Source organism: Pleurodeles waltl, chromosome 9, assembly GCF_031143425.1.
Source record: "Pleurodeles waltl isolate 20211129_DDA chromosome 9, aPleWal1.hap1.20221129, whole genome shotgun sequence".
Lineage (NCBI taxonomy): Eukaryota > Metazoa > Chordata > Amphibia > Caudata > Salamandridae > Pleurodeles > Pleurodeles waltl.
In genome coordinates, this window is record NC_090448.1 from 390,164,725 (window position 1) to 390,192,078 (window position 27,354).

At 46.5% G+C, this 27,354-nt stretch overlaps 1 protein-coding gene across 1 annotated transcript in view; it reads left to right on the forward strand.

Annotated features, from left to right (window-relative positions):
- The window catches only part of TUT1 (terminal uridylyl transferase 1, U6 snRNA-specific), a 533,529-nt gene that overhangs the window by 41,420 nt on the left and 464,755 nt on the right, over window positions 1-27,354 (forward strand). The window contains exons 2-3 of the mRNA XM_069207048.1: window positions 2,265-2,455; window positions 20,432-20,641. Of these exons, the coding sequence (XP_069063149.1) occupies window positions 2,265-2,455; window positions 20,432-20,641 (401 nt within the window). The remainder of the gene's footprint in view (window positions 1-2,264; window positions 2,456-20,431; window positions 20,642-27,354) is intronic.

A 27,354-nucleotide genomic window follows, 5' to 3' on the forward strand; every position in this document is an offset into this window, starting at 1 on the left:
AAAAGCGAAGGTAGATAAAATAGGTTATAGAAAAGAAGAGATGATTAGGAGAAGGAAAGTAAATAGAAAAAGCGAGATCATGAGAGATAGGAATGGGAAAATAGATGCAGCAGCAAACAGTTAGGGGTAGCGGGAAAAAGGCTGAGGGAGGCAGTGGGGACAGAAATTAGGAGATGGGGAGGGAGTAGAGAAAGAAGGAGAGAGCCCAAAGGGGCAAAATGCAAGCTTACCATGTAGGGAAAAGGTGATTTGGCGATTTGAAATGGGATTTATAGCTTATCATGTTTTGTCCAAAAACACCTGACCCAATGTGATTTCAATGCACGATTTTGCACTGTATTTCCCAAAAGGAAACTTAATGTAAGATCCGAAAATCACTGTGTGCTGGTCTGTAAAGTTTAAATAGGGTTCAAACCATTGTTACTTGTGCCACATCAAGCTTTGCAAATTGTTCAACAAGGGTGCCCCCTTGTTAATTTGTTACTATATGCTTTTGGTGAGAAGTGCTGATGCCTTCTCTTTTAATGCATATGAACCATGTCTACATTTACTGGCATGGTCACTGAAAAGTACAACCTACATGCTGAGAAGTCCAAGTTCTATCAAGGGGATGATTTGTTTTTCTGGTGTATATTAATATATTTAAATATGGCAGTCTCTTATCTCCATATGTAATAATGCAGAACAATCCCTCTGCAAACAAATGTTGCATATAAAACATGGCACGCGTTCATGCTTTCTACATTCCCCACTCTGACTACTGCATGCTTGTCGAAGCAATGTTAGTGATTTAGAGGATGCCACCTTGAGGATTCAATCCAAAAAGTACACAGCATGTGAAAGAGTGGAGAATGGCCATAATTCCAGAGGTGGAGGACTTTGTAGCATCCAAAAAGGAGGTACCATGCAAGCAGCATCAGAGGGAGATGTTATAACGGAGCAGGGGCCTAGGTGCAAACCATGAAACCGCCACTCAGAGTTTTAGGGGCAAAGCTGCTGCCTGTCCATCTACGGCTCTTCTAATTAGAGATGGAACTAGTGTCCTCAGTCTGGCCACAGGTCTCGAATGGACCCCATTAAGTTTTGACTGGTGCTTTGATTTAATGTAATTGTACAATCTATCATTTGTCACAACCGTATAATGAAATTCATAATGGGACCCTCCCAGCTTTCTCTGTAAAATCACATCTTAATTCTATTTAGTTTTCACCATCGTTGTAAACCTAAAATATTTAAAACTCTGTTTACCAATAACTTCCCAAAATGTTCTTGATATTCTCTAAACTCTCTGTAAAGTTACTTTTCTCTAGTGGCAAGTTAACTTAAAACTTCACTTACAAAGTTGGGAGGAATTGGGAAACTCCATACTTGATGAAGTAGATAAAGATTCCTAACTTTACGTAAGATAAGGGTAATCCTTTTGGGTCTTTGATGATTTCTTGATGCAGAAGGTCCCAGGTAGGACATCCTCCAGCAAAAAATAGTTGAAAGTGGAGGCTGGACATCAACTACATGAGATAAGAGGTGTGGGAGGGAGACCTTTCAGCAGAGGCCAGCTTATTTATTTATTTAAATTAAAAAAAATATAATGCATATGATTTAAAGTTGGTTTGCGGAAAGTTGACTGAGTGAGCGTTAATATGTACCTATAAGAAATCCACATATTCCTTCACATAGAATCATACGTTGTAAACTCTAAATATTGAAACCAGAATATCGATTGCGCAAAATAGCAAATCCAGATTATCGACAAGTATAGATTGTCTATAATTTATTTCAAATATAGTTACCAATGGAATATATATAGATCTTCAAGATATGTAGATGTGGAGTTCGAAATAGTGAATCTGTACTTCTCTATATTCACTTACATTTAGATATTCTGTCCTTGATGTTCTTCTGTCACAATGTTCTTGGGGAGAGGGGATGTGCACTATTTAGTAGTACAAACAGTATTTGGGAAGGAATGCTCCTATAGAGCACAGCTGTAATGTTTGGCCATAGATGAGGTTCATACGCCCCTAAAAATATACTTCTGGCTATGGGCCTGATTTCTTCCACTACACCCCTTCCCCTTCACTTTCACTTGTCGCCTTTTCTTAACCTCTTTCAGTGAGTTTTCCACCTTAACCTGTATCATCCTCTCCCATTTACTTCCTTTCCCCTGTTCTGTTTGCTGCCTTACAAGCATTTTATAACTGGTATATAAGGAAAGAGCTTGGTAGACCGTGCATTGCTGGTAAGCTTGACATTTTGTCTTTCAGGACCCAGCCTTGAGGATCATCTGAAGGGGAAGAAGCACAGGAAGTTGGTGGAGGTTCGAGAGCGTCGAAGGAGCCAAGAGGAGAAGAGCATTTTTGTCAGTGGTTTCCGGAAACAGGCATCCGAGCAAGAAATCTTGGACCATTTCCAGGGCTTTGGCCCTGTAGCCAGCATTGTGATGGATAAAGAAAAGGTACACAGGAAAACAGTCCAGTGTTTTTGTTGAGTTTGCATTTTACCATCTTGCTAAATGAGCTGTATGTAGGCAGCCACATTGTGGTATTTTAGAGAAACGTATGTTCCCTTTTCTGATTGACCCCTGTTTTACCTGCAGAAGTGTTGATGTTTCTTTTTTCAATTTCCCCAATTGTCCTAAATTTATTAAGGGCTGGCGATGCTCCTTCATTATTGTGTAATAGTTTCTAGTCTTCTTTTTGAGCAGTTAGTAGACCTCTTTATCCTGATTTACCCTATAGTCTGCCTCAGTGAATTTAAATAACACTTTAATATTGGAGCTGTTTTCTTGATTTGTCACACAGGTAAGTTTAGAAGGACCTCCTTAATACTCCTAGGTGGCCAAAAACTAACAAGAAAATCTTAATATGTCTCAACACCGCAGTTTGGTATTTGATTTCCATATCTGAGATTACCATATTAGAAGGATATTACCTATTTGTTCAGATTTTAAAAACGATCAGAAAGGAAACAGTTCTTTGACAGGGAATTTAAAATTCGAACCTGACAGATGTTTGAGATGGTAACCAGTAATAAAAAGCAGACAAAAAAGTATAAAATATAATATTAGAAATCAACATGATTAATAAAAAGGGATAGAATAAGAAACAAGAGATGGGATATATAAAAAAAAATCAATATGGTAAACAAGGGTAACAAAAGACTATGGGCTGTAAAAAGAGAGATAAGGTAACAGAAATAAGACAAGTTGTCAGAAAATATTCAAAAGTAAATATAAAACAGGAAATGCCTCAAACATTATGAAGAAGCAAAAAAAACATGCACCATAAATATATGGTGGTCATATGTTTGCAATTAACGGTATAAATGAAAAAAAGAAAACAAAAAATGCCACTCATGACCATAGGGTAGATGATTGAAGTCAATGCCCTTTGCAGATATTGTCTTCCGCTGCAAAGTCTCAATAAACCCTTCTCATTACGCTTGTCTGGAATGTTGCATCCTATAGCCTGACCTCACAAAGAGGGTAATGGCCTTGTGCTGTGTTTACAGGTGCTGTGAAGAAAGACATTTTGTCAAGTGACTTGGTGTGTCAATTGTGGAATTGGTTGACTGACATCAAGGAGCTCACTTGCCACCTCACCGAGAGTTCTGCCTGGATGGTGTTGCTGTTGAAGTTTTATGATGGACTGCTAAAACAAATGGCAATAGGTGTTGCCGGTGAGGATGGCACTGATGGAAGGTGTAGGTTGAGACAAATGATGCTTTGATCATTGCAGGTGATGGGATGGTTCCTTTGACTGAGATTAGCTCTTTTGCTGAAAGTATGATTTCATGGTATGACCAGCATCATCTTTTGACCCAGTAAATAGCTGATGGTAGGTGAGCACTTCAAGGTTAGTGGGGCATGATCCCTGGTGGAGATTCAGTTTGTTAAACCAGATGTTAAGATCTCCCAGGATAAATAGGCTTGTGTGATAAATTTTGGTATCCAGCAGTACCCAAAGGCTTCTTTTTGCCGAGATGGTCGAAAGGTCAGAGGTGACGAAGCAGAGAAAACTGGGAGTAGTTAACAGCAAATAAGTAAGGATTCACACCCCACTGTTGAGTGATCCTTCATTAGAGTTTTTGTACACCACACCTAGTGTCCCTGAAGTCCTCTTGTTTGTGTTGGATGACTTTGTGTAGTTTGGTTGGAAGCTTATCTTCCATGCATCATAGCTGATTAACACCAGCCTCTCCTCCCACTTAAACTGTGTACAAGCATCCCTAGATGCTCTTCATGCTTACTAAGACTCCATTCATTCCCACAACCACTTATTAATGCTTGGTCTTTATGCCTTCTCCAACAAAGCCAAGCCTTGAAACACCAATGAACCCCATGTTTTTCATGCCCTACCAGGCTGCAAAAATCCTCTCACATTCTGCCTCAAAGCTCTTCCCAAGTTCTGTGCTTTTGTGACTGACTTTGCATTACTTGAATCATACATAAATCCTTGAGTAGCTTGTATATCTGGATACAACGGGCCTGATTCACAAACATGAGAGTAAAAGCAAGGGTGGAGTCCTTCTCAAACCATAAAGGTTGCCAAAATAATTCCAACAGTTCTGGAATTAGTGTGACCTCTGGGACAGATGACCATAGCCAAGTTCAAAGCTGCATTTTCCCAGATCTTCTAAAGGTTGATGGGAGAGGTAGTTACAGGCATCCCAGGTGGATCTGCTTTTCCACTTACTGAAGACAGTGGAACTTCTCCTGAGATGTCCTTGTGTTGGGCGTTTGTCTAGGATGACATTGTCTAGGGTGTATTTTATTTCATTATATTGACTAGAAGGGCCTGTTAGAGCGTGGGGGGTGCTGGTCAGCCATTTTGCAGGTATCTTGGTGTTTGGGGGACATCGGACGGACCAGTCTCTCTGTTCTGGTGCCTTGTCACCTCCTCACCACATGTGCAGAAGAACGCTACTGGATGTAAACAGCGTGCCTAAGGCAAGCCCGTCTTTGCCTATCCACGAAGGACAAGAGGTCAGAAACGCTGCTGGTCCTAAAGAAAATGGTATACAGAGGCATTACACAGGAACTCAACTTAGAAACTTCATGCCCAGTTACTGTGGCAGGAAGGAGGAGATGGTTCTTCTCCCTCTCCCTCCTGCGGAAAGATGGAGTTGTAGATCATGCACCTGGACACCTGAGTATAGTCAGAATAGCAGCAGGATTACAGATATTATGGGGCCCCGAATGCACAGTCCACCGGGGCATGAAAGTATGAATACACAGGGCTCCATCAAATGCGGATTGATCAACGCCCGCTCTCTTATTAAGCAAAGCCTGGAAATAAGGGAACTCATTCTAGAAAAAAATCTGGATTGCTTATTCCTAACAGAGACTTGGGCCAGAGCGGTTTCAGACCCTGACTTTGTATCTGCATTGCCTATGGACTATGGTGTAGAAAGGATAGCTAGACAGAACAAAAGGGGCGGCGGAGTGGCAATCGTTTAAAAAAAAAATATTGAGCTGTAGCCTTGACCCGTTAATGGATGACTTCAACTCTTGTGAAGGCAGCTATTCCAAGATCAAAATTGGGAATACTTAAAAAAAATGGAAGGTCTTTTGGTATATCATCCACCTGGTCCCAAGAAGCAGTTCCTGGATAACTAGGTCCAAATTATTGAACCCTTAACCCCTTTAGATCACAGCATAATTCTCGAAGACTTCAACTTACATTTGGAAGATAAAGAGGATAAATACACTTCTACTCTCCTTGACTTTGACATGTTTTGGGTAGGTCCAGACGATCAGTACAAATACCCACTTAGCAGGCCACATATTGGATGGTATTTTCTCCACAAATGCAAATATTACGATAGGAGAGTGTACGCCGTTAGATTGGACAGACCACAGTTTCATCCCTTTTAAATTAAGATATAAGAGACGGAAGGAATTTAAATGGTCTCACTCTACCATCTGTAGAAAATGGGATCAGATAAAGAGACAGGAACTCTCCCACATCCTAGAGGGCAATCCGGGGAGGCCTGAGGAAAGAACAGGGTCACGAGTTGCTGACTTCAACGTATGGATTAGGGATGCTATAGAGCTAGTGGCCCCTTTGAAGGAAGTCTGTCGCAAAGTTGGGAAAAAGACATCTGCCCCATGGTATAACGGAGAGCTTAAGGCCCTCCAAAGAGATTGTAGAAGGAAGGAAAGGAAATGGAAACTCTACCCCGGCCTACTAGAAAGCATAAAGCTTAGAGAACTGAGAGGATTATACAAATATACTATTAAACAGGATAAGACATGCTACTACTCACAGAAAATTTTAAAGGTAGGCAACGCCCCTAAAGAATTGTTTAAGACTATTAAGGCCTTAACTGCCCTCCTTTCTCCTCAAGGATTAGATAACACACAGATTTTTTGATAGGTTAGCTAATTTCTTTAAAGACAAGATTGAAAGATTTATCCTGAGTTTTCAGCCCCACAGCTACCTTTGGGAAAACAGGACAGCACTCCCAGTTGTGGGTTGGCAGAGGGCACCACATTGGCAAATTTTGCACCTCTAACTATTGATATATTCAAGTCCCTGTTATCTAGGATTCATTCAGGGTCCCCTGCTGACCCTTGCCCCTCCCCCCCCAAACGCCCCCCGAGTGCTGCAGCTGGTTAGGGATTTGGTTGCAGCGCCACTAGAGAGGATGCAAACAGAGGTTCTGGAACTGAGCGTGTTTCCCTCAGAACGGTAAGAAACTGTTATAATACCCATTAAAAAAATAAACCCAGGGGAGACCCAGGAGATCTCAGAAACGTACGCCCAATTGCTCTCCCGCCCACCCTTTATATTAACTCATTGTCTTCATCAGGTAGGATTGAGGGGATAATAGAGAAGTCAAAATCTGGATGGACCAAAACTGGCTAAAGATGACTGGGGACAAAACCAAGGTCATTATCTTCTGTGCGAACCCCTCCATCTGGAATTCAAGCTGGTGGCCTGAGTCATGTGGGACCATACTGGCTCCCTAATCAGTGTTTAAAAACGTCGGGATTGCCTGCGATTCAGCTCTAACTTTAGACACCCAGATGATTAAAGTTACCAACATGTATGTTTGGATTATTAAGATGTTAAAGAAAGTTCTTCCCTTCATCCCTCAAGAACTCAGAGTAACTAGTATTGGCCCTGATCGTCTCCAGGCTGGACTATTGTAACGCCCTCTACTTCAATTTTAGTCAAGCATCTCTGAATAAGTTACAGCTCATTCAGAATCAGAACGCTCGGTTAGTACTTGGGTTAGCCAAGTTTTCATCGGCCAAAGAGGGCATGAAGGAGCTACACTGGTTACCGATTAGGAAGGGTATCATGTTCAAGGCGCTATGTATGGCTCATAAGGCCCTCCACTCACAAGGCTCTTGATGCTTACAATTAGCAATTGAGTGGTACACTCCTAGTTGCTGTTTAAGATCAGCTGACCTTAAGCTGGTACATCCCTGTAGGACAAAAAAAAGTGAAGTGGGGGATAGAGCCTTTTCTACAGCCATTTCAAGATTATGGAATTCTCTCCCATTTAAAATCAGAGATATTCCCATATTACTGCCTTTTTGCAAGTAAGTAAAAACTTGGTTATTCTCACTCTAATCTTCAGGACTAGCAGCATTCCATGATTACCTCATTAGTGCTTTGATTCCGCTGGTCGAAATGCTCTTGATAAATCCCTCATTCATTCATTCATACATACATACATTCCTTATTTCTCAGTAGCAGTTCAGTCTGCTGAGTGCATTCAAAGCAGGTCCTTTCAAAAGCACAGTATTGACAGTCATCTTTGAGGCAAGGGCATTCCCAGTCTTTGTGCCTGTCAGGTTCTTCTTTTCTTTAGTGCTTCCTGCAACATGTCCACAAGACCTCCCTAGACATAGACCCCGTCTGGTGGGGAGTGGTGGAGGGTTTAGTGTTGCAGCACCATCAGTCCTACTCTTGGCTCTTCCGTCCTACACTGGTGTTTAGCATCCTCCTCGGTTATAAGGTCAAAATGTTGAAAAGGGTAATAGTCCAAGGTGCCAGTATTTATCTTCCTGAAATGGCTAGGCACAGGCAATTAGGTGGTCTGCATCTTTTGAAATTAAAGCCTCCATTTCTTGGAGTAAGGAGGGTATGGTCTCCTGAAAACCAGCTCATACAGCTCTGCTACTCCACATAAGGCCACCTCTCAAAGAAGTTCAAATCCTAAACAGGACAAAGGATGGCTGGCTATGAAAGCGGTCATTATATGAAAAGGGATCTGGTCGAAGGCCCCACACAATTCGATCCACAAACCAGCACTGGTGCCAGGGAGGCATATAGGATAAGTATGCATGTGGATTCCGTTGCCTGAGATAGACATTGGGAGCTACAAAAAGGAGCCCATATGTAGAAAGCTGGATTCTAGTTGCAGTACCCCCCTTTCTCCCACACACATACTTTCTGCCTGGTTTTTGATGTAACTTTGAAGTGCACTGGGTTCCTGCTAACCAGGTACCCAGTGCCAGTGTTCCTTTCCCAAAACAAGACTCCTGGTCCCTTGATCCCCAGGTGGCCAGGCCCTTTAGCACCTCTTTAAGTCCCTAGTAAATGGCACCCCTGATACCTAGGGCAGGAGTACTAAAGAGGGCCACTAAGAGCTACAGCACTACTTGTGCCATTCTAAGGAACCCACCACCAACCTCTTGCAGACTGCCATTGCAGTCTATGTGACAAGGTGCTCCCAAAAGTGAAAACACGACATAACACACAGCCTGTGGCCATGTCCCTTAAACACTGCATGTAATATTTTTAAGTCACCCCTAGAGTAGACCTTACTGCCCTAAGGCAGGGTGCATTATATTACATTTTTGGACATATCTGCAAGAGCATATGTGCCCCCGTTATGTCTGTCGATTCTCAGGCATAATAAGTGTACAGGGAAGCCATTTTTTTAAAATATATGTGCTGAACACTGGTCAGTACGAGTTCCCCGGCAACATGATGGCTTAACTGACATTATGGATCTTTGGTATCAAACATCTTGTATTAATAAACCCTCACTGATTCCAGTGAAGATTTATTAATACATGCACCCAGAGGGTACCTTAGAGGTGCCCCCTTAAAATCTACCAACTGCTTTTTGTGGGCTCACTGACTTGTTCTAACCATCCTACCAAAAACAGACGAAATTGGGGACAATCGACCCCCCCCAAACCCCACCCTGCCCCTCCCCTACACCCCAAGGTTGAGAGCTTTTGCTCTCTGGTGGTCAGAAAGAAAGCCTGCTCTGGCAGGGGTGTTACACACCCCTCCCAACAGGATGACCTGTAAATATGCATTCCAAGGCAGGAGGCTGCAAAGAAGCCCACCACCTTTGGTATGCAGACCTGCTTCCCTTAGTGGAAGTTGCTGATCTCCCTGCCCCAGGGCCCATCTGGCACCTAGAAAGGAGGGGAAATTAGCTATGCAGGAGATGTTTTGCATTTCCAGGCTGGACACACCCCTAGGGTGACCAGCCTGAAATGAACGCAGCCTTAGGAATTCTGCTACCTTGTGTGTGGTGGAATTAGGAATTTTGGGACAGGGTGATGCCAGCCCTCCAAAGGAAGTGGTCATCTATGGGTGATAGGTAGCTCATTGGCTACTCCCCTTAATGCCCTTAATCCAAGAACCGAGGAAAATGATGGATTTGTCTCAACCCTGCCAGCCTGCTCCTGACCTTCGAGGAGCAACTTATCTGTCCTGCTGTTGCAGTATCCGAGAAACCGGGAGAGCTGTCAGTGCTACGCAAATCGCCAAGAAAAACTGCTTTGGACCAGAGGAGCTGCTTCCCTATATCTGCACGTAATCCAAGAAAGAACTTGAGGACTGCCAAAAAAAACTAGATGCGGACACCACCACTGTACCCAAGCCGCCTAGCCCAAGCTGAAGTGAGCCAACGGTGTCAATGTGGTTACCAAACCCTCCAGAGATGAAGCCCACCTTGAGTTCACCCACTGTGGACTTCTCAGTGGTGTTTGCAGCCTGTTTTTGCAGAAGGCCCCGTCCCATGCCTCCTCCCCCTCCCCCGACTGCCTCCAGTGACGGAGACCCGAGGGGCCACTGCACCTCTGCACCCGGACGTCCCGGACCAAGAAGAAGTGGACCACAGATGTCCCTACATCTCCCAGGTTCGTGAGACCTGAGCCCACTTGTTGGTTCGGCCGGACTGGACCACTAGTTCACGCCTGCAGCCTCTTTCTGTGGGCCCCTTCCACCGCGACTGCCCACAGTGACGGTAAACCAGACAGTCCAAACCACCTCTGCACTTGGACGCCCGAACTGAAGGAGAGCAGCACCACTAGTATCCCTACTTCCCCCGATCATCGCAAGGCTTAAACCACTTTGGTGGTTCGCCCAGACTGGACACTCATTCCACTCCTGCAAGAATGTTGTGACCATACCGATCTCCATAGAGTTACACAGGACTCCTGATGCTAAACTGCACTGCAACTGGCCGATCCAGTGACGCCCAAGGTGACCTGTCGGTATGGCCTTGGACCTTGCCCGATATTTACCCTAAGTCCAGCAGATTGTTCCCGTAAGTCATTGTTCTGATGGATACAACTACCTGTGGATTCCTCACCTCATGAATACTCCCATGGCGTCAGCATTCTACGGAAATCTTCTTACTAGTCTCTGCACGTCGACGAGGACGTCACGGTCTCGCACGCGACGCCGTCTGACGTCATACAGGCAATAAGAGGTCCTCGACGACGTGCGGACGTCAGTTCCCTTTTTTCCGTGCATTCGAAACGGTTATCTTCGAGGGAGCAACTGTTACTCTTGCGGTTACAGTGTATATCTTGCTGCGTACTCTTTCTCTGTGGAAATAATGTCGCAGAGAAAGTCTGGATTTAAGCCTTGTCGTGAGTGTGGAGGCAAGATGTCGGTGACGGATCCTCATTCCGATTGCCTTTGGTGTTTGAGCTCCGACCACGACGTCTCGTCTTGTGATTCGTGTCAGCACATGAATCCGAAGGCCATTAAAGAACGCGAGGCGAAGCTGTTTATGGCCAAGTCAAAGGAGAAGCATCACAAGAAAAAGTCTTCTCCAAGACATCGGCGTCATCGAGACTCCCGGCGCCGTAGAGAATCTCGGCGTCATTCAAGGGAGGCTCGTTCCAGGTCTCCGGATCGGCGCCGGAGGACATGGGAGGTCAGCCCCACGGTGACGCCGCATCCTTCGACGCCGTTGCTCTCTCCGACGTCTCCAACTTCGCCTGGACAGGCGTCGGTGATTGAGGTATTGGAGCCTCAGGTGTTTTCTCCGGCGCAGACGCCGGCGTCGGGGTCGCCTCCGAGTCAGGCACCCCAGTATCCGGCTTTTCCCACCCCTGGAGCCGATAGTTCCGCATTCTTGAATGCGATGTATGCCATCTTCCAACAGATGGCTCCAGGGGGTGCTCCGGCTGGGCCTTTGGCCTTTTCTTTGGGTGATCCTGCGCCTCTTCGGCCGGCACCCTTTATGCCCTTTCTCCCGTTTGGGAACGTGGGCTCGGCGCCAGTGTCGGCGCCGGTGGCCGCTCCGATGGCTTCGGAGGGATTGGCCCCAGGGATTTCCATCCCGTCGACGTCGAGATTTCGGCCTGTGACTCCGGTGGGTCCATCCGTTTCATCTGCTCTTCAGTCGGCGCCGAAGTTACCTGTGGCGCCGGATGCAGCGTCGGTGGCTTCGGAAGATCGGCGCCGATCTCCGACTTCGGCGGAGGTGTTGTCGACTCCGCGGATTGAGCAACGACTGCATTCAAGGAGGCGTGCTCTCCGGGTACTAGAGGAGCAGGAGTACCAACGAGCCCTAGAGGAAGGAGAGCTAGAGGACTCGGGTGATGGGCTGCGTGGACTGGAGTCGGCCAGTGGGCTGGGCACTTCCCCTGAGTGGGACCTTTCGTCCCCGGGGGAATATACCGAGGAAGCTGCTTCCTTTCATACAGTGGTACGGAAGGCAGCTAGTTTTTTGGACCTGCCTTTGCCGGTGGTGGAGGCGAAACAAAACCTTTTGACAGAGGTGTTGCATCCGGCCTCAGCCGCGGCGGAGCCTCTATTACCTTTTAATGACGCTCTGCTGGATCCGGTTTTAGAGGTGTGGAAGAGGCCGGCATCTTCCCCAGCAGTTCACAGAGCCGTGGCCAGGAGGTATCGGACGGCTCCAACTGATCCTGGTTTCCTATCTAGGCACCCTACGCCGGAGAGCTTGGTTGTGCAGGCCTCCTGTTCGTCCAAATCAGCGCCTGGTTCTTTCCCGACGGTGCCTGGGGACAGAGACTCAAAAAAGCTAGAGGCGCAGTCGAAGAAGATTTTTTCGTCCTGCAGTCTGGCGTTAAAAGCCACTAATGCGACCTGTATCCTGGGGAGGTATATTCATGCTCTGATGGATGACATCTCCTCTTCGTTTACAGAGCTTCCCCAGGGTCTTTTGGATCTTGTCTCTGATGCCCAGGCTGCTGCGACCCAAATTATCCAGACGGGACTGGATACCACCGACTCGGTAGCCAGAGCAATGGGCACAACTGTGGTGGAAAGGAGACAGGCCTGGCTACGTAACTCGGGCTTTTCGGCAGATGTACAGTCCACATTGTTGGATCTCCCGTTTGATGGGGACAAACTGTTTGGGGCTAAGGCTGATTCGGCCTTGGAACGTTTTAAGGAGAGCAGGGCCACGGCTAAGTCGTTGGGACTCCAAGCTCCTTCTTCCACGGCCTCTTCCAGATTCTTCAGGAGGTTTCGTGGATTTGGGCGTGGCTCTTCCTCCTCTTCCTTTCGGGGAAGATATCAGCAACCTGCCTCTTCCCACCCCTATAGATCTTTTAGGGGGAGGGGTAGGGTCCGCACCAGGGGAGCCTCTCAGCAGCACTCTGCCTCTTCCTCATCCTCTGGCGGGGTGCAGCAGGGGAAGCAGCCTTAGGCTTCCACCATTTCCCACTCACTCCTCTCCTGTAGGGGGAAGATTACAGCATTTTCTCACCAAATGGGAGACTGTTACGTCGGACACTTGGGTTCTCAGTGTTGTGGGAAAAGGCTACACCCTTCCCTTTCGGGAGTTTCCGCCCCTCATCCCGCCCCGCCCTTCGTATTGTTCACAAGAACACCTCCTGTTGCTAGAACAGGAGGTGGAAGTCCTCCTTTTAAAGGGCGCGGTGGAGTTGGTCCCGGAGCAGGAAAGGGGTCAAGGAGTTTACTCAAGGTATTTCCTGATTCCCAAGAAGGATGGTCGTTTGAGACCAATTCTGGACCTGAGGATCTTGAATTGGTTCCTCAAGCAGGAAAAGTTCAAGATGCTGACCCTAGCACAGGTGCTTTTGGCGTTGAACATGGAAGACTGGATGGTGTCTGTCGACTTGCAGGATGCTTACTTTCATATCCCGATACTCAAGTCACACAGGAAGTATCTCCTGTTTGTGGTGGGATCGCAACACTACCAGTTTGCGGTCCTTCCGTTTGGTCTTACTTCAGCACCTCGAGTCTTCACGAAGGTGATGTCGGTGGTTGCGGCAGAGCTCAGAAGGAAGGGGATAGCAGTATTCCCTTACTTGGACGATTGGTTGATCAAAGCCAAGTCCCCGGAGCTTGTGTTGCGTCATCTGCAGTCAACAACCCAGTTGTTGTTCGACTGGGCTTTTCGGTGAACGAGCCCAAATCTCACCTGGAGCCCTCTCAGCGCCTCCTGTTCATAGGGGCAGCACTGGATACGACATTGGGTCGGGCCTTTCCTCCGCCTCAGCGGATTCAAGATATTCAGGATTTGGTTCCAATGTTTCGAAACGGAGCGGTAGTTCCAGTCCTCAAGGTCCTTCGTCTGCTCGGTCTTTTTGCCTCCTGCATTCTGTTGGTCACGCATGCTCGCTGGCACATGAGGGCTCTTCAGTGGTGCCTCCGAAGGCAGTGGTCTCAACACAGAGGGGATCTAGAGGGTACTGTCAAGATCTCCAGAGATGCTGCTGTGGATTTGAAGTGGTGGATTGCAAGCAACAATCTTTCACAAGGAAAACCGTTCCAGCAGTCGCCACCAGTGGCCACAGTCATAACGGATGCTTCCACTCTAGGGTGGGGAGCTCATCTGGGGGATCTGGAGATCAAAGGTCTTTGGTCTCCAGAGGAACAGATTTTTCACATCAATCTGTTAGAGTTACGGGCTGTACGTCTGGCTCTCAAGGCCTTCCTCCCTTCCCTTCGTGGTCAGTCGGTACAGGTCCTAACGGACAATACTACCACGATGTGGTACATAAACAAGCAGGGAGGAGTGGGGTCGTACCTTCTCTGCAGAGAAGCTCTTCGACTATGGTCCTGGGCAAAGGACCATCGGATTTGCTTGATAGCAAACCATCTGGCCGGAGTCTTGAACGTGCGTGCGGACAGTCTCAGTCGCCACTTCTCGGCAGACCACGAGTGGCGTCTCCATCCAGATCAAGTCCGTTTAATCTTCCAGAAGTGGGGGTTTCCTCGGGTAGATCTGTTCGCCACTCGAGAGAACGCGCATTGTCCGTTGTTCTGCAGCCTTCAGTATCCGATGCAGGAAGCATTGGGGGACGCGTTTCAAATGACCTGGTGCGGCCAGTTGCTTTACGCGTTTCCTCCCATACCCTTGATTCCTCGAGTATTGAGGAAGATTCGCCAAGACCGGGCTCTAGTAATCGTAATAGCTCCGGATTGGCCAAGGAGGGTGTGGTACTCCGACCTTCTCCAACTCTCAACGTGCCCGCCGCTCCGTCTCCCTTTCAGGGCAGACCTCCTCTCGCAGTCGCAGGGGCAGGTTCTACACCCCAACCTCCAGAGTCTGCACCTACATGCCTGGAGATTGAACGGGGCAACCTGAGTTCCTTCTCTCTCCCGCCGGAGGTAGTGGATGTTATATTAGCGGCCAGGCGACACTCCACTAAATCTATCTACGCTAATAGGTGGTCTAAATTTGTTGCGTGGTGTGGAGAGAGGCAGATTGATCCTTTACAAGCTCATCTATCGGACGTTTTGTCTTTTGCTCTATCTCTGGCGCAGAAAGGTTGTGCAGTGGCTACCATTAAAGGTTATTTATCGGCCTTGTCAGCCTTCATATGTCTTCCAGACCAACCATCTTTATTTAAATCCCCTATTGTTATCAGATTCTTGAAAGGTCTTCTAAATCAATATCCTCCAAAGCCATTCGTTATGCCGCAATGGGATTTGTCCTTAGTCCTGACTTTCCTTATGGGGTCCCCTTTTGAACCTTTGCATTCTTGCCCCTTAAGGTATTTGTTTTTAAAAACAGTCTTCCTGATAGCTATAACATCAGCAAGGAGAGTGAGTGAGTTGCAGGCCTTATCAGTAAAACCCCCTTATACAACTTTTTATGGGGATAAGGTGGTGTTGAGGACCAAGGCTGCTTTCCTCCCGAAGGTTGTTTCACCCTTCCATTTGGCTCAGGCAATTACTTTGTCCACGTTCTATCCTCCGCCTCATCCTTCCAAAGAGGAAGAAAGACTGCACCGTCTGGATCCAAAGAGAGCGTTGAGCTTCTTTATCAATAGAACAAAGGATTTCAGGCTGGAGGATCAGCTGTTTATTGGATACGTGGGCAAGAGGAGAGGAAAGGCAGTCCACAAGAGAACACTATCCAGGTGGGTTGTTCTTTGCATTAAAATATGTTACTCTTTGGCAAAGAAGGATCCTCCTGAGGGCATTAGAGCTCATTCCACCAGAGCTAAGTCGGCCACTTCGGCCTTAGCCAGAGGTGTTCCTGTGGTCGACATCTGCAAGGCCGCAACTTGGTCGTCCCTTCACACTTTTGCAAAACATTACTGTTTAGATTCTGAGGTTAGAAGGGACGGCCATTTTGCACGGTCAGTGCTGCAGGATTTCTTGGTTTGACCATTTAGGCACCCACCGCCGGGCGTGGTACTGCTTTGGGACTCTATTCATGAGGTGAGGAATCCACAGGTAGTTGTATCCATCAGAAGAACGAGTTACTTACCTTCGGTAACGACTTTTCTGGTGGATACATTAGCTACCTGTGGATTCCTCACGGTCCCACCCGCCTCCCCGTTGCCTTTATGGTCTTGCCAAGTAATCCTTGAGTGCGCTCCTCTTGATCTTTGAGGGTGCAATAGATGTATATATATAATATATTTATATATATATATATGGGTATATGTGTATATATATCTTTATGTATATACTTAGTGTGTGTATATATTTTTAAAAGAAAAGAGTTTTATATATATATATATATATATATATATGTACATAAAAAAGATTTACAGTTATTCATACAATGTGGTGTATTTTTACAATATAATGGATGTTGCTTTGTTCTTTCATTGCATTGCCTGGTTGTTCTCATGCACGTAAAAAATGATTGGTACTGACGTCCGCACGTCGTCGAGGACCTCTTATTGCCTGTATGACGTCAGACGGCGTCGCGTGCGAGACAGTGACGTCCTCGTCGACGTGCAGAGACTAGTAAGAAGATTTCCGTAGAATGCTGACGCCATGGGAGTATTCATGAGGTGAGGAATCCACAGGTAGCTAATGTATCCACCAGAAAAGTCGTTACCGAAGGTAAGTAACTCGTTCTTCTATACCTGGATGCAGTGCTTGTTCTTTCTCCATAGGATAACATTACTGCATCTGAAAAATGCAGTCATCTTTTGTACACTATAAAAATTCATATTTTGAAAAGTTTTCACCTGATTCCTGTGATCTTGGTATCTAAATTTATATTAAAGTATGTGTTATTGTAGGAAGTTGGCTCTGTATATATTATCTCAAAGTGAGAGATAGTGTGTACAGAGTCCATGGGTTCCCCTTAGAGGCTGATAGTGGCAAAATTAGATAATATTAATGCTCTATTTTGTGGTAGTGTGATTGAGCAGTAGGCTTTTCAGAGGGCAGTGTTAAGCATTTGTTGTACACACACAGGCAATAAATGAGGAACACACACTCAGACTTAACTCCAGGCCAATAGTTTTTATATAGAAAAATATATTTTCTGAATTTATTTTAGAACCACTAGATTTTAGTTAAGTACATAAAATGCATGGTACTTCACACAGGTAAGTATAGAACATTGATTTTAAACCATAGTACACACAGTTTTGGTTAAAAAGGCAATAAGCTATTTTGAAAGTGGACACAGTGCAAAAATCAACAGTTCCTGAGGGAAGTAAGTTTGGTTAGGTTTCTCAGGTAAGTAAAGCACTTAAACAGTCAGTCTCCTGGGCATAGGTAGCCCACTGTTGGGGGTTCAAGGCAACCCCAACGCCACGGCACCAGCAACACAGGGCTGGTCAGGTGCAGAGGTCAAAGGAGGGTCCAAAACACATAGGTGCCTGAGAAGAACAGGGGTGCTCCGGTCCTAGTCTGCCTACAGGCGTCCTCGGGGAGCTGACTGGGGGGGGGTGCGGGGGGTGTTTGTAGAGCACTTGGGGACACACCGTCAGCGGCACAGGGGCGGCCGGGTGCAGTAGGCGTCAGGTTTGCTATTAAAAGCAATGGAGGGACCCGGGGGTCACTTAGGCGATGCAGCAGGGCACAAGGGGCTTCTCAGGCCAGCCACTGACTGGGCTAGGATGAGGGCAGCCTGCTGGTCACTCCTGCACTGGTAGGTGGTTCCTCTCGGTCCTGGGGGCTGCGGTGCAGTGCTTGGTCCAGGCGTTGGTACCTTTGTTACCAAGCAGTCGCGGTCAGGGGGAGCCTATGGATCCTCTCTGCAGGCATCACTGTAGGGGTGCAGGAGGGTCGACTCAGGGTACTCACGTCATCGTAGTCGCCTGGGAGTCCTCTCTGCGGTGTTGGTTCTCCTGAACTCGAGCCGGTGGCGTCGGGTGCAGAGTGTGAAGTTTCACGCTTCCGGCAGGAAGAGAGAGTTCTTTGAAAGTTATTTCTTTGTTGCAAATTTGTTGCAGGTTTTAAACCGTGCCGCTGTTCTTGGGAGTTTCTTGGTCCTTCGGGTACAGGGCAGTCCTCCGAGTCCTCAGAGGTCGCTGGTCCCTGTCAGTTGCGTCATTGTGCAGATTCTTTGAGTCTGGAGACAGGCCGGTAGGGCTGGGGCCAAGTCAGTTGTCGTCTCATTTGTCTCTGTGGGGCTTTCAGGTCAGCAATCCTTGTTCTTGTAGGTTGCATGAATCTCCTTTCCTGGGTTCAGGGTCGCCCCTAAGTACTAAATTTAGGGGTGTGTTTAGGTCAGGGGGGCAGTAGCCAATGGCTACTGTCCTTGAGGGTGGCTACACATTCTTTGTGCCCCCTCCCAGAGGGGAGGGGGGCACATCCCTATTCCTATTGGGGGAATCCTCCAAACTCAAGATGGAGGATTTCTAAAGGCAGGGGTCACCTCAGCTCAGGACACCTTCGGGGCTGTACTGACTGGTAGGTGACTCCTCCTTGTTTTTCTCCTTATCTCCTCTGGACTTGCCACCAAAAGTGGGGGCTGTGTCCAGGGTGCGGGCATCTCCACTAGCTGGGATGCCCTGGGGCATTGTAACACGAAGCCTGAGCCTTTGAGGCTCACTGCTACATGTTACAGATCCTGCAGGGGGAGGTGTTAAGCACCTCCACCCAGTGCAGGCTTTCACCCCATGGGTCAGAAACTCATCTCAGTGGCAGGCTGGCACAGACCAGTCAGTCCTGCACTGAATGATTGGGTAAAATACGTGGGGCATATCTAAGATGCCCTCTGTGTGCATTTTGTAATAAATCCAACACTGGAATCAGTGTGGGTTTATTTTTCTGAGGAGTTTGATACCAAACTTCCCAGTATTTATTGTAGCCATTATGGAGCTGTGGAGTTCTTTTCGAAAAAAACTCCCAGATCATATACTTAATATGGCCACACTGTACTTACAATGTCTAAGGTTTTGCTTAGACACTGTAGGGGCATATTTCTTATGCAGCTATGAGCTCACCTGTGGTATAGTGCACCCTGCCTTAGGGCTGTAAGGCCTGCCATGTCGACTTTGCCTTTTTCTCCCCACCAACACACACAATCTGCAATGGCAGTGTGCATGTGGTAGGTGAGGGGTCCCTTAGGGTGGCACAACGCATGCTGCAGACCTTAGTGTCCTCCCTGGTCACAGGGCCCCTGGTCCACGGGTACCTTTTACAAGGGACGTATCTGTGTGCCAGGGGTGTGCCAATTGTGGAAACAATGGTACATTTTTAGTGAAAGAACACTGGTGCTGGGGCCTGGGTGGCAGGGTCCCAGCACACTTCTCAGTCAAGTCAGCATCAATATCAGGCACAAAGTGAGGGGTAACTGCAACAGGGAGCCATTTTCCTACAGGTATTTATTTATAAATTGCTGCAAATGTCTTTGAGTGTGTGTCTCACTGTATGAGTGTGTACCTTACATGCTTAGCACTTGCCTCTGATATGCGTAACTGCTCGACCAAAAACCACTACAAATAGAGAGCATTTGGGGTGTCATTTGTGCCTCTGTGATACCTTTGGGGGTTTGCTTGGACTCTTTTCACAGTGCACCGAATTTTGGTCCACTGTATAAAGAACCAGCTTCCTACACCACCATTCTATACAGCTTTCATACATGTGGAATCTAGTGGATTTCACCATTTCCCCTTTGAGATGCACATGTGAAAACACACATAAATATATATACATGTGTGTAACCTCCATGTATGTGCCAGACATCATGGGGGCAAAGGACCATAGTTACGGGAGAGTCTACAGACTACTCAGAGGGGAGTAGGTAGGTGGTATGCCTTTTTTTGTTTGTAGGTGTATAGGTAAAAAAGGCTTGTACCCCTACTATAGATTATGCTGTCAACAATGTCAAACTGTCATAGCTTTGGTCAAGAGGGCATTAGAGACTCTTGAAAATGGGCGAACATTAGGTGACCGGCCACATCATGGTCGACCTCTGATACCTCACATCAGTAAAAGGAAAGTACCTATAGTAGGCTTGCCTGATTGCCCTGTTCACTCTAGGAAAACAAACCGGAATGTCTACAAAACATACAAAGGCAGGAAAACACAGGTTCCACTAGCAACGCAGAAACCATTTTATCCCAACATGCTCTGTTTTCTTCCATAGCAAGGCTTGGACTAAATAAACACCTCCCACTAAAACGGGTCTTCCTGTTTCACTGCCTATCCTTCTCCACCTGCCTTTTCTTCTCTGCTAAGGTTTTCCCTATCTCTTCCAGTAACTTCCAATACTTTGCCAATTTTCTCTGTTCTAAGTCTTTCTGTATTCTGTGTACAGGTTTCACACCCATTCCCATATCTCTCATTATTTCAATTGTATCTTCGGACTTTCTAAATTCTTTGTATGCTTGTTTTCTTTCTTTGTTTCTTGTGGATGTGTTTCCACTATGTCTGTTCTCCCCAACCTCTCTTTCCCTTGACACCTGTTCCAGTTTAATACCTATTATTTCTGCCCTATATCCATCTGCTTGTCCTCTGTATCTGTTTGTCTACTGTGCTCATACTCACTTCTCTCATCCTTTCTCTTGTTTCAGGGTCTCTATGCCATAGTCGAGCTGCAAGACTCTGCCACCCTTCAATCTGTGTTATCGCAGGAGCAACACTATATGGATGGACAGAAGCTGCGAGTAAAGCCTCGTGAAAGAAAAGAGTTTATATATATTCCTCCGAAGAAGCAGGGTGCACCCAAGAGACAGGAGCTTAGCCTGGACAAACTATCTGAGGCTCTTTGCCAATGTGAGGATGTAAGTAATATTTTATACATTACTGTAAGCAAGCATCCTTCATTTGTGTCATGACTTTTTTATGAACTTCTATATTGATCACTTGAAGTAAAATTTCAGCTCCCCCTTTGATAGTTTGTATACTCTGAGTTCCTGACAATACCTTGATTTCTGAGATCGCTAACAATTCCCGATTAGGGCCATACGTTGCATTGACTTCCATCTATGTACATCTCACAATGAATAAGGGGGGTGCAAATTATGTCCAAGGGTTAGTACTGGGTTCTCAAGCACAATTTCCAAGGAAAACCAGTGTATTTATTATGATTCTTTATCCATGTCCAAAGCTGGGATTGGACAGCAATCTGCCAAGCACACTTGGGACCGGCTTCCGCATGTCAGTGGAATTCAAGAATACCAGTGGTACTGATCCGATTGTTCTGAAATTATCTCTTCAGATATGCTTGCTGTACCTTTGGACGTAGCACTAGGTGGCACAGTCAAAGAATTCAGTAACTGGAAGTTAGGGGACTTTTTCAAAGCAAGCAAAAGGTCAGCAAATATCCTTTGACATAGGCCACTGCCTTAAGAGCCTGTACCAGATGTACTTCATCTGCCTAACTCGACCTCTGCTCACTTTACCAATCCAGTGCCTCACTTTTCTGGAATTCTCTTACAGGACTGAATGGTTTTTAAATGCACATAACAAATGCTCAAGGACTGGTCCACAACTCCTATTTTTGAGTGTCCCTGCCAGCCATCACTTTACCAAATGGGAGACTGTCTTTGACCATTGTTTGCTTTTTTATTAATACTAGTTCAGAAAACAGATGTGTGTGATATCACTGCTGTGCGATGGCGCCACAGAGAACTCCTAAGAATTAGTACTTGTGACAGAATAGATAACGGTGGGTCTCCATTGGCCATAATACCCCTGGTCCTTGGACAAAAAGAAAAAAGGAGCACACTGCCTCACACTCCGGAAAAAAGTTAGCCCCAATGCATCATGGTAAATGCAGTCACTTCGTTTTGTGTTGAAAAAGTCCTTCACCTTAGTAAGTGCAGCAAGTACTGTGTATCTCTGGACACTTGTTTCTGGGTTTAGCCCGTCATCAGCAAAGAGCAGCCAAGTCTGTGGGGTTGCTTGAAATGCTGCCAAAAGTCTTCTCAGGTTTATGTACCACTCACTGGCGCACAGGTGCCTCACCAGAGCTCGTCAGCTCGTTAGCTCAAGGGAGCAGTCATTGGACAAAAAGAAAAAAGGAGCACACTGCCTCACACACCAGCAAAAAGTTAGCCCCAATGCATCATGGTAAATGTAGTCACTTCGTTTTGTGTTGAAAAAGTAATCAAAAGTCCTTCACCTTAGTGGTCCTTGGATAACTGACATCTTCTGTCTACTTGGTTGCAACAGTTTCTTTTGGAGAGGAGTGATAGTGCTTCAGCACCTTCCCTTCCTCATATTGTGGTGGTGCCACCTGGCACTGTCTTTCAGTGGGTAGTCTGGACCTCTCTCTGGGAGCTGTGTCAAGTACTGGTACTCATAACTGTTGTATTTTTGGTTGCCATCTGCTGTGTCTAGAGAATAGGATCCACTCTTGAGTAATTCTGATTATGCTCGTTCAACTTTCTCTTTCAGTGCACATTTATACATTGACATCTGTTGCCTCAAGGCTTTTGTACTCATTTTACCCACATCCTTTGACGGTGTGCTCAGTTATGCACATGTGCCTCAGTGCCTACCTTCTCACCTCTAGCTTCCTAGGCTGCACCTGAGCTTCTTTCTTAAGTGCCTCCAAGAGTCACAAGTGGTGCTAGGAGCTTTGGTACATTTATGAAGTTAACTGTTATGAAGGTGTTTTAGGAAGCTGGCCCTTTGTGGTATGTGAATACTGTGTAAAGGGTCCACAAGGCTGCTGTGCAATCCCAAAGTGCTTTATTTTGGGGTAGTGTGGTCAAACAGCATTAGGCTTAACATAGAGGAGTGCAATATATCTACAAATACACACAATAGTCAAAAAATGAGATACACAACTCAAGAAGGCGATCCACACCAATTTATAAAAATAGCAAGTATCTTTATATATGTTTAGACATATGAAAAAAGTCGTTCGGGTAAGTACGTTTTTTTTAACTTTAAAAAGTGGACACAGTGCAATTTTTGAGCTCCACAATGTTATCCTATGGGAGGAAAAACAAGTTCTGTAAACAGGTATAGTACAGTGACTTACAAGACCAAACTCCTGGGGTTAAGGTGAGTAGTGGACAAGGTCCAAGGCAGCACCTTCAGCAGCATGGAGGCGGCCGGGTGTAGAGTGCAAAACGAAGTCGGGTACCCAATTAATTCCTATGGAGATTGGTCGCTGTGAAAAATTACTGCAAGCTAGGACTGGGCATCCTGTTTGGGTGAGCCACTGAGTGGGCTCGGGTTTTGCAACGCTCTGGGACGTAGGGACGCCAGTGGTCCTCTCTTCCTTGGTCTGGGATGTCCAGGTGCAGAGGGTTCTCGGACTGTCGTGGACGGGGACCCATAGAACAAGCTGGAGGCTTGGACTGGGGAACCAGTCCGGGTGTACCAACACGTGGGTCTCACAAGCCTGGGGGACGTAGAGACATCAGTGGTCCTTTTCTCCTCGGTCTGGGATGTCTGGATGCAGAGGTGCTGTGAACCGTCAGGTTCACCGTTACTGGAGGTGGTTGCAGTTGAAGGGTGGCCTGCACAAAGCGATTGCAGGTCTTGGCATGGAGGTGGCAGTGGGGAAGCACACAATGGACTTTGTCTCTGGAGCGTCTGGGGACCAGATTGGTACAGTTGGCTCGGGTGTAGTGGTGCTTTTTGGCAGCAGTTTTGGCGGTCCGGAGTCCCCACGCGCAGTTCTTGTATGCATGCAAGGATGCAGGGAAGCAGCTCTGCTACTCCACAGGAGTTCCTTGTGCTTGGGTGAAGGCTGGCAGTCTTCCCAGGCTTTGGAAGTTTCAGCAGCTGGAGGATGAGGCGTCTTTCTCGCAGTTGTCGAAGTCCTTAGGCAGGCTGGCAGGGTTGACCCCGAGTACATCACGGTTCTTCAGTTCTTGCCTTTTATGTCTCTGGGGTGTCCTCCTTCAAGTCAGCACGGATCTGCCTCTCTGTGGCAGGGTTTCCCTAAATACTGAATTTAGGGGTGTTAAGGGTGTGTAGGTTAGTAGTCACTGGGCTACTGACCCTTGGGGTCACTACGCCCCCAATATGACCGCTTCCTGTGGGAAGTGGGCATAACCTTGACCCAGAATTCCTGAGTATGCCATCACAAAAATGACCACTTCTGAAAAATTGTGTTCACCTCGCAGGAGCCCACCTTAGGAGTGGTACTAGCCTGGGGGTGGCACGCCTCCTTGACTACCTAATTTTCCCACCTATCCAGGTGCCAGATGGGCTCTGGACATGGGGGGTGGCTTCTTGTCCTATGAGAGGAGACAGATTTGCATTTCAAAATGGCAGCACATAGAAAGCTTGCCGCCTTAGGAAGGCTAATCAGCAGGTCATCCTGTGGGAGGGGGTGTGACATCCTCTTCCCAGACAGGCTTTTATTCTGGGCTTCCTGAGAGCAGAAGGTTCTCACCCTAGGGGGCCAGAACAGTGTCTCGGGTGGCACACTGGCAGAAACTGGTCAGTGAGCACGCCAGAGGCTGGTAGGGTTTCAGGGCACACCTCTGAGGTGCCCTCTGGGTGCATGTATTGGTAAATCCAACACTGGCATTAGTGTGGGCTCACCAATACGAGAAGTTTATTGCCAAACATCCCTCTCTTCAGTGAAGCCATAATGTAGCTGGGGAACTCGTATTGACCAGTGTCCAGCACATGCATTTAAAATGGCTTCCCTGCTCACTTACAATGTCTGAGAATCTGCAAAGACATAGCAGGGACATATCTGCTTGTGCTGATATGCCCTTACATGTAATATAATGCACCCTGTCTTAGGGCTGTAAGGTCTGCCAGAGGGGTGACATATATATTGCATGCAGTGTTAGGGAAAGTGACCCACAGGATGTGTGCCATGTTGTGTTTTCACTTTTGTGTGCACCAGAACACGCAATCTGCAATGACAGCCTTTCATGTTCTTGGTGAGGCGTCCCTTAGGGGGGCACAATTCGTGCTGCCACGCTTAGTGACCCTCTTTAGTACCCCAGGCCCTAGATACCAAAGATACCATTTACTAGGGAATTACAAAGGGTGTCAAAGGTTTTGCCAACTAGGGGAAGCAACTGTTCTGTTTTGGAAAAGAGCTCTGGCACTGGGGACCTGGTTAGCAGGGAACCAGTGCACTTTCCATGCATATTACATAATGTACCAGGCAAAAAGTGGGGGATAACCATGTCAAAAAAGAGGCACTTTCGTACAGCTGTCCTTTGTGGAGGTCTTACTCAAAGTCACCTCTGCAACTTGCTGTGCAGATACTTTATCTCCCACTGCTGCCGCTGTTTGAGATTCTTTTGAATAGACCCCTATAAGGGTTTAAATATAATGCCTCTGCATTTTGTCGGGCTGGACATCAGTTCCTCCTTTTCCTACTCTAGAAGCATTCTGAGAGACTGGCAACAGCAGCCAAGTGGACATGGATTGTCAAAGGGTGACTGTTGTAAAATACAGCCTTTCCATTTTTTGAAGGATGATGCCATGGTTTATTTGGTTCTGAAACCAGTAGAGACTTCAAGAGTAATAGGTGCGAGTCCCTGTCCTCAAGCCAGACATTCTCTATTCTCATGAAAGTGAAGTCTGTTTTTGCTACAGTGGTTCCCATCTAGTCAGTCAGAGAAAAGAAGTCCCTGCAGATTAAGTAGTTGGTGTCTTTTAATGATTTTGCACTATTTTGTGTGATCTAAATGGACCTTAACAGGGGTGAACGAAGACATGGCTTCTAAGTACTTGTCTTATTCAGATAAAATTATAAGTTATCTTTACTCACAGAGCAAGAGGTTTTACTAAAATGTCTCCCTTTTTCTCAATGGGCTGAAGGGGATACATCCTGGCTGTCATCCAGTTTTTTTTTAGAGGAATGAAAAGATATAGGTAGATCCAAGAAACGTTTGCTACTAATCTTCAAGAGAATACGCTAGGAGATAATTGTCAAATACCTTTCCTTGAACATGTTGCCTTAATCAGCAACATACATTCTAAACCTACAAATGTGTTTATTAGCCTACTGTTTTTCAGCCTGCCCTACCGCCTTCTGTATTATTACAATTGGTAATTATAATTTTTTTGCAAAACCTCTGCCTGCCATTATTCGTGGCACTTCTTGGAAATGTCTGTACACCTTGGCCCTTGCAAAAATATAAAAAGGTCTCCAGACCCTTCCTGGGGAGATGGGCATATGAACATTCACATTGCCGACTGCTCTGAAACTGGAAACTGCAGCACACTTGTGCCTGCACCCAGAGGGTCAAGGAACAGGAGCAAGAGAAAAAGGAAAGGGAGAGGTGAACAAGAGGAGAGTGAGAAGAGAAATTAAACAAAAAATCTCTGTTAAATTAATTTTTAAATTTTGGAGCACCAGAGACCATTCAGTGTAGCATTGCTTTCCTTTCTCTTTTCGGAAATCAGATTTTCAACTTAGCAGGCTTCGCAGCAGGCGAGCGATAACCAATTGCTACACAAGGAATCTCTGTGCTTAGCTGGGAGATGAAGAGGCACCCTGCTGGTGCCTGATCATTGGCAATAATAAGTCATCATAAATTTTCCTTCCTCCCAATGCATCTGTAGGCCACTCTCTATTCTTTTCAAGCTTGATGGGGATAGCACATGAGCCACTTCAACTTAATTTAAGGCGCTTAGCTGAACAGACCACAATTGCTTCAGTGAGCAAGAATGGGACCACCTACTCCAGGGCTATCAGCATCTCTAGGTACTGCATGACAACATATAATAAAAACCAAATACCAAAAAGCACAGCAGTTTGCAGAAGGATAGAATGTCACATGTGAGAAACTTGAGCGGGGGGAATAAAGAGTCAGTGCAAGAGTTTAGTACTGGAGGGATGAGTCCTGAGGGCCATGCCTTCACAGATTGCTGTGGCCTGACTTGCAGCATTGGTGGCCCCACAATACCTTTCATCATTGCCCCCTCAGGGCTTATGACAGCAAGTACATGAAGTGCCACCTCCATCTGGATTCTGAAACACTTGTGTAAGCAGTAACTCTGCATGCCGTCAGGTGGCTTTGTTCGGTTCCGCGCCAGGTGCGGGGACGTCCGTTTTCTTAACGTGACAATTAACACTGATCTGGGGACGAGCTACTTGTATCTTTTTGACAGGCTTTTTCGACATTTTGTTGAATATATTTTCAGTGTGTCAAGTTGTCATTTAGAAAGGTAGGGTTTAAGCTGTGTGGCACCTTTCTGTGCGCCATGTCAGTTACGGACCCACACCTTGTGTGTTTGTGGTGTCTCAAGTGTGACTCCGACTCAAAGTCGTGCTCGGACTGCTGGGCCATGACGCCGAAAGCTTTGACAGAGCGGTTTTCGAAGCTGCTTGAGGAGCGCGACTCCAAGGAGGTCTCGGTCCCAATCGAGGAGAAGGTCGCAGGACCGCTCCTGGGTCCCCAAGTCCTTTTCATCTCACTCGAGGTCCTTGAGACACTCTTGGAAGAGGCACAAGAAGAAGTCTAAACAGACTTCAATGTCACCTGGTCTGTCAGCCGACACGATGAGTGGAGAACATCAGCGTTCCAGGCATAATTTTGTGGAGCTGTTGTCCGGT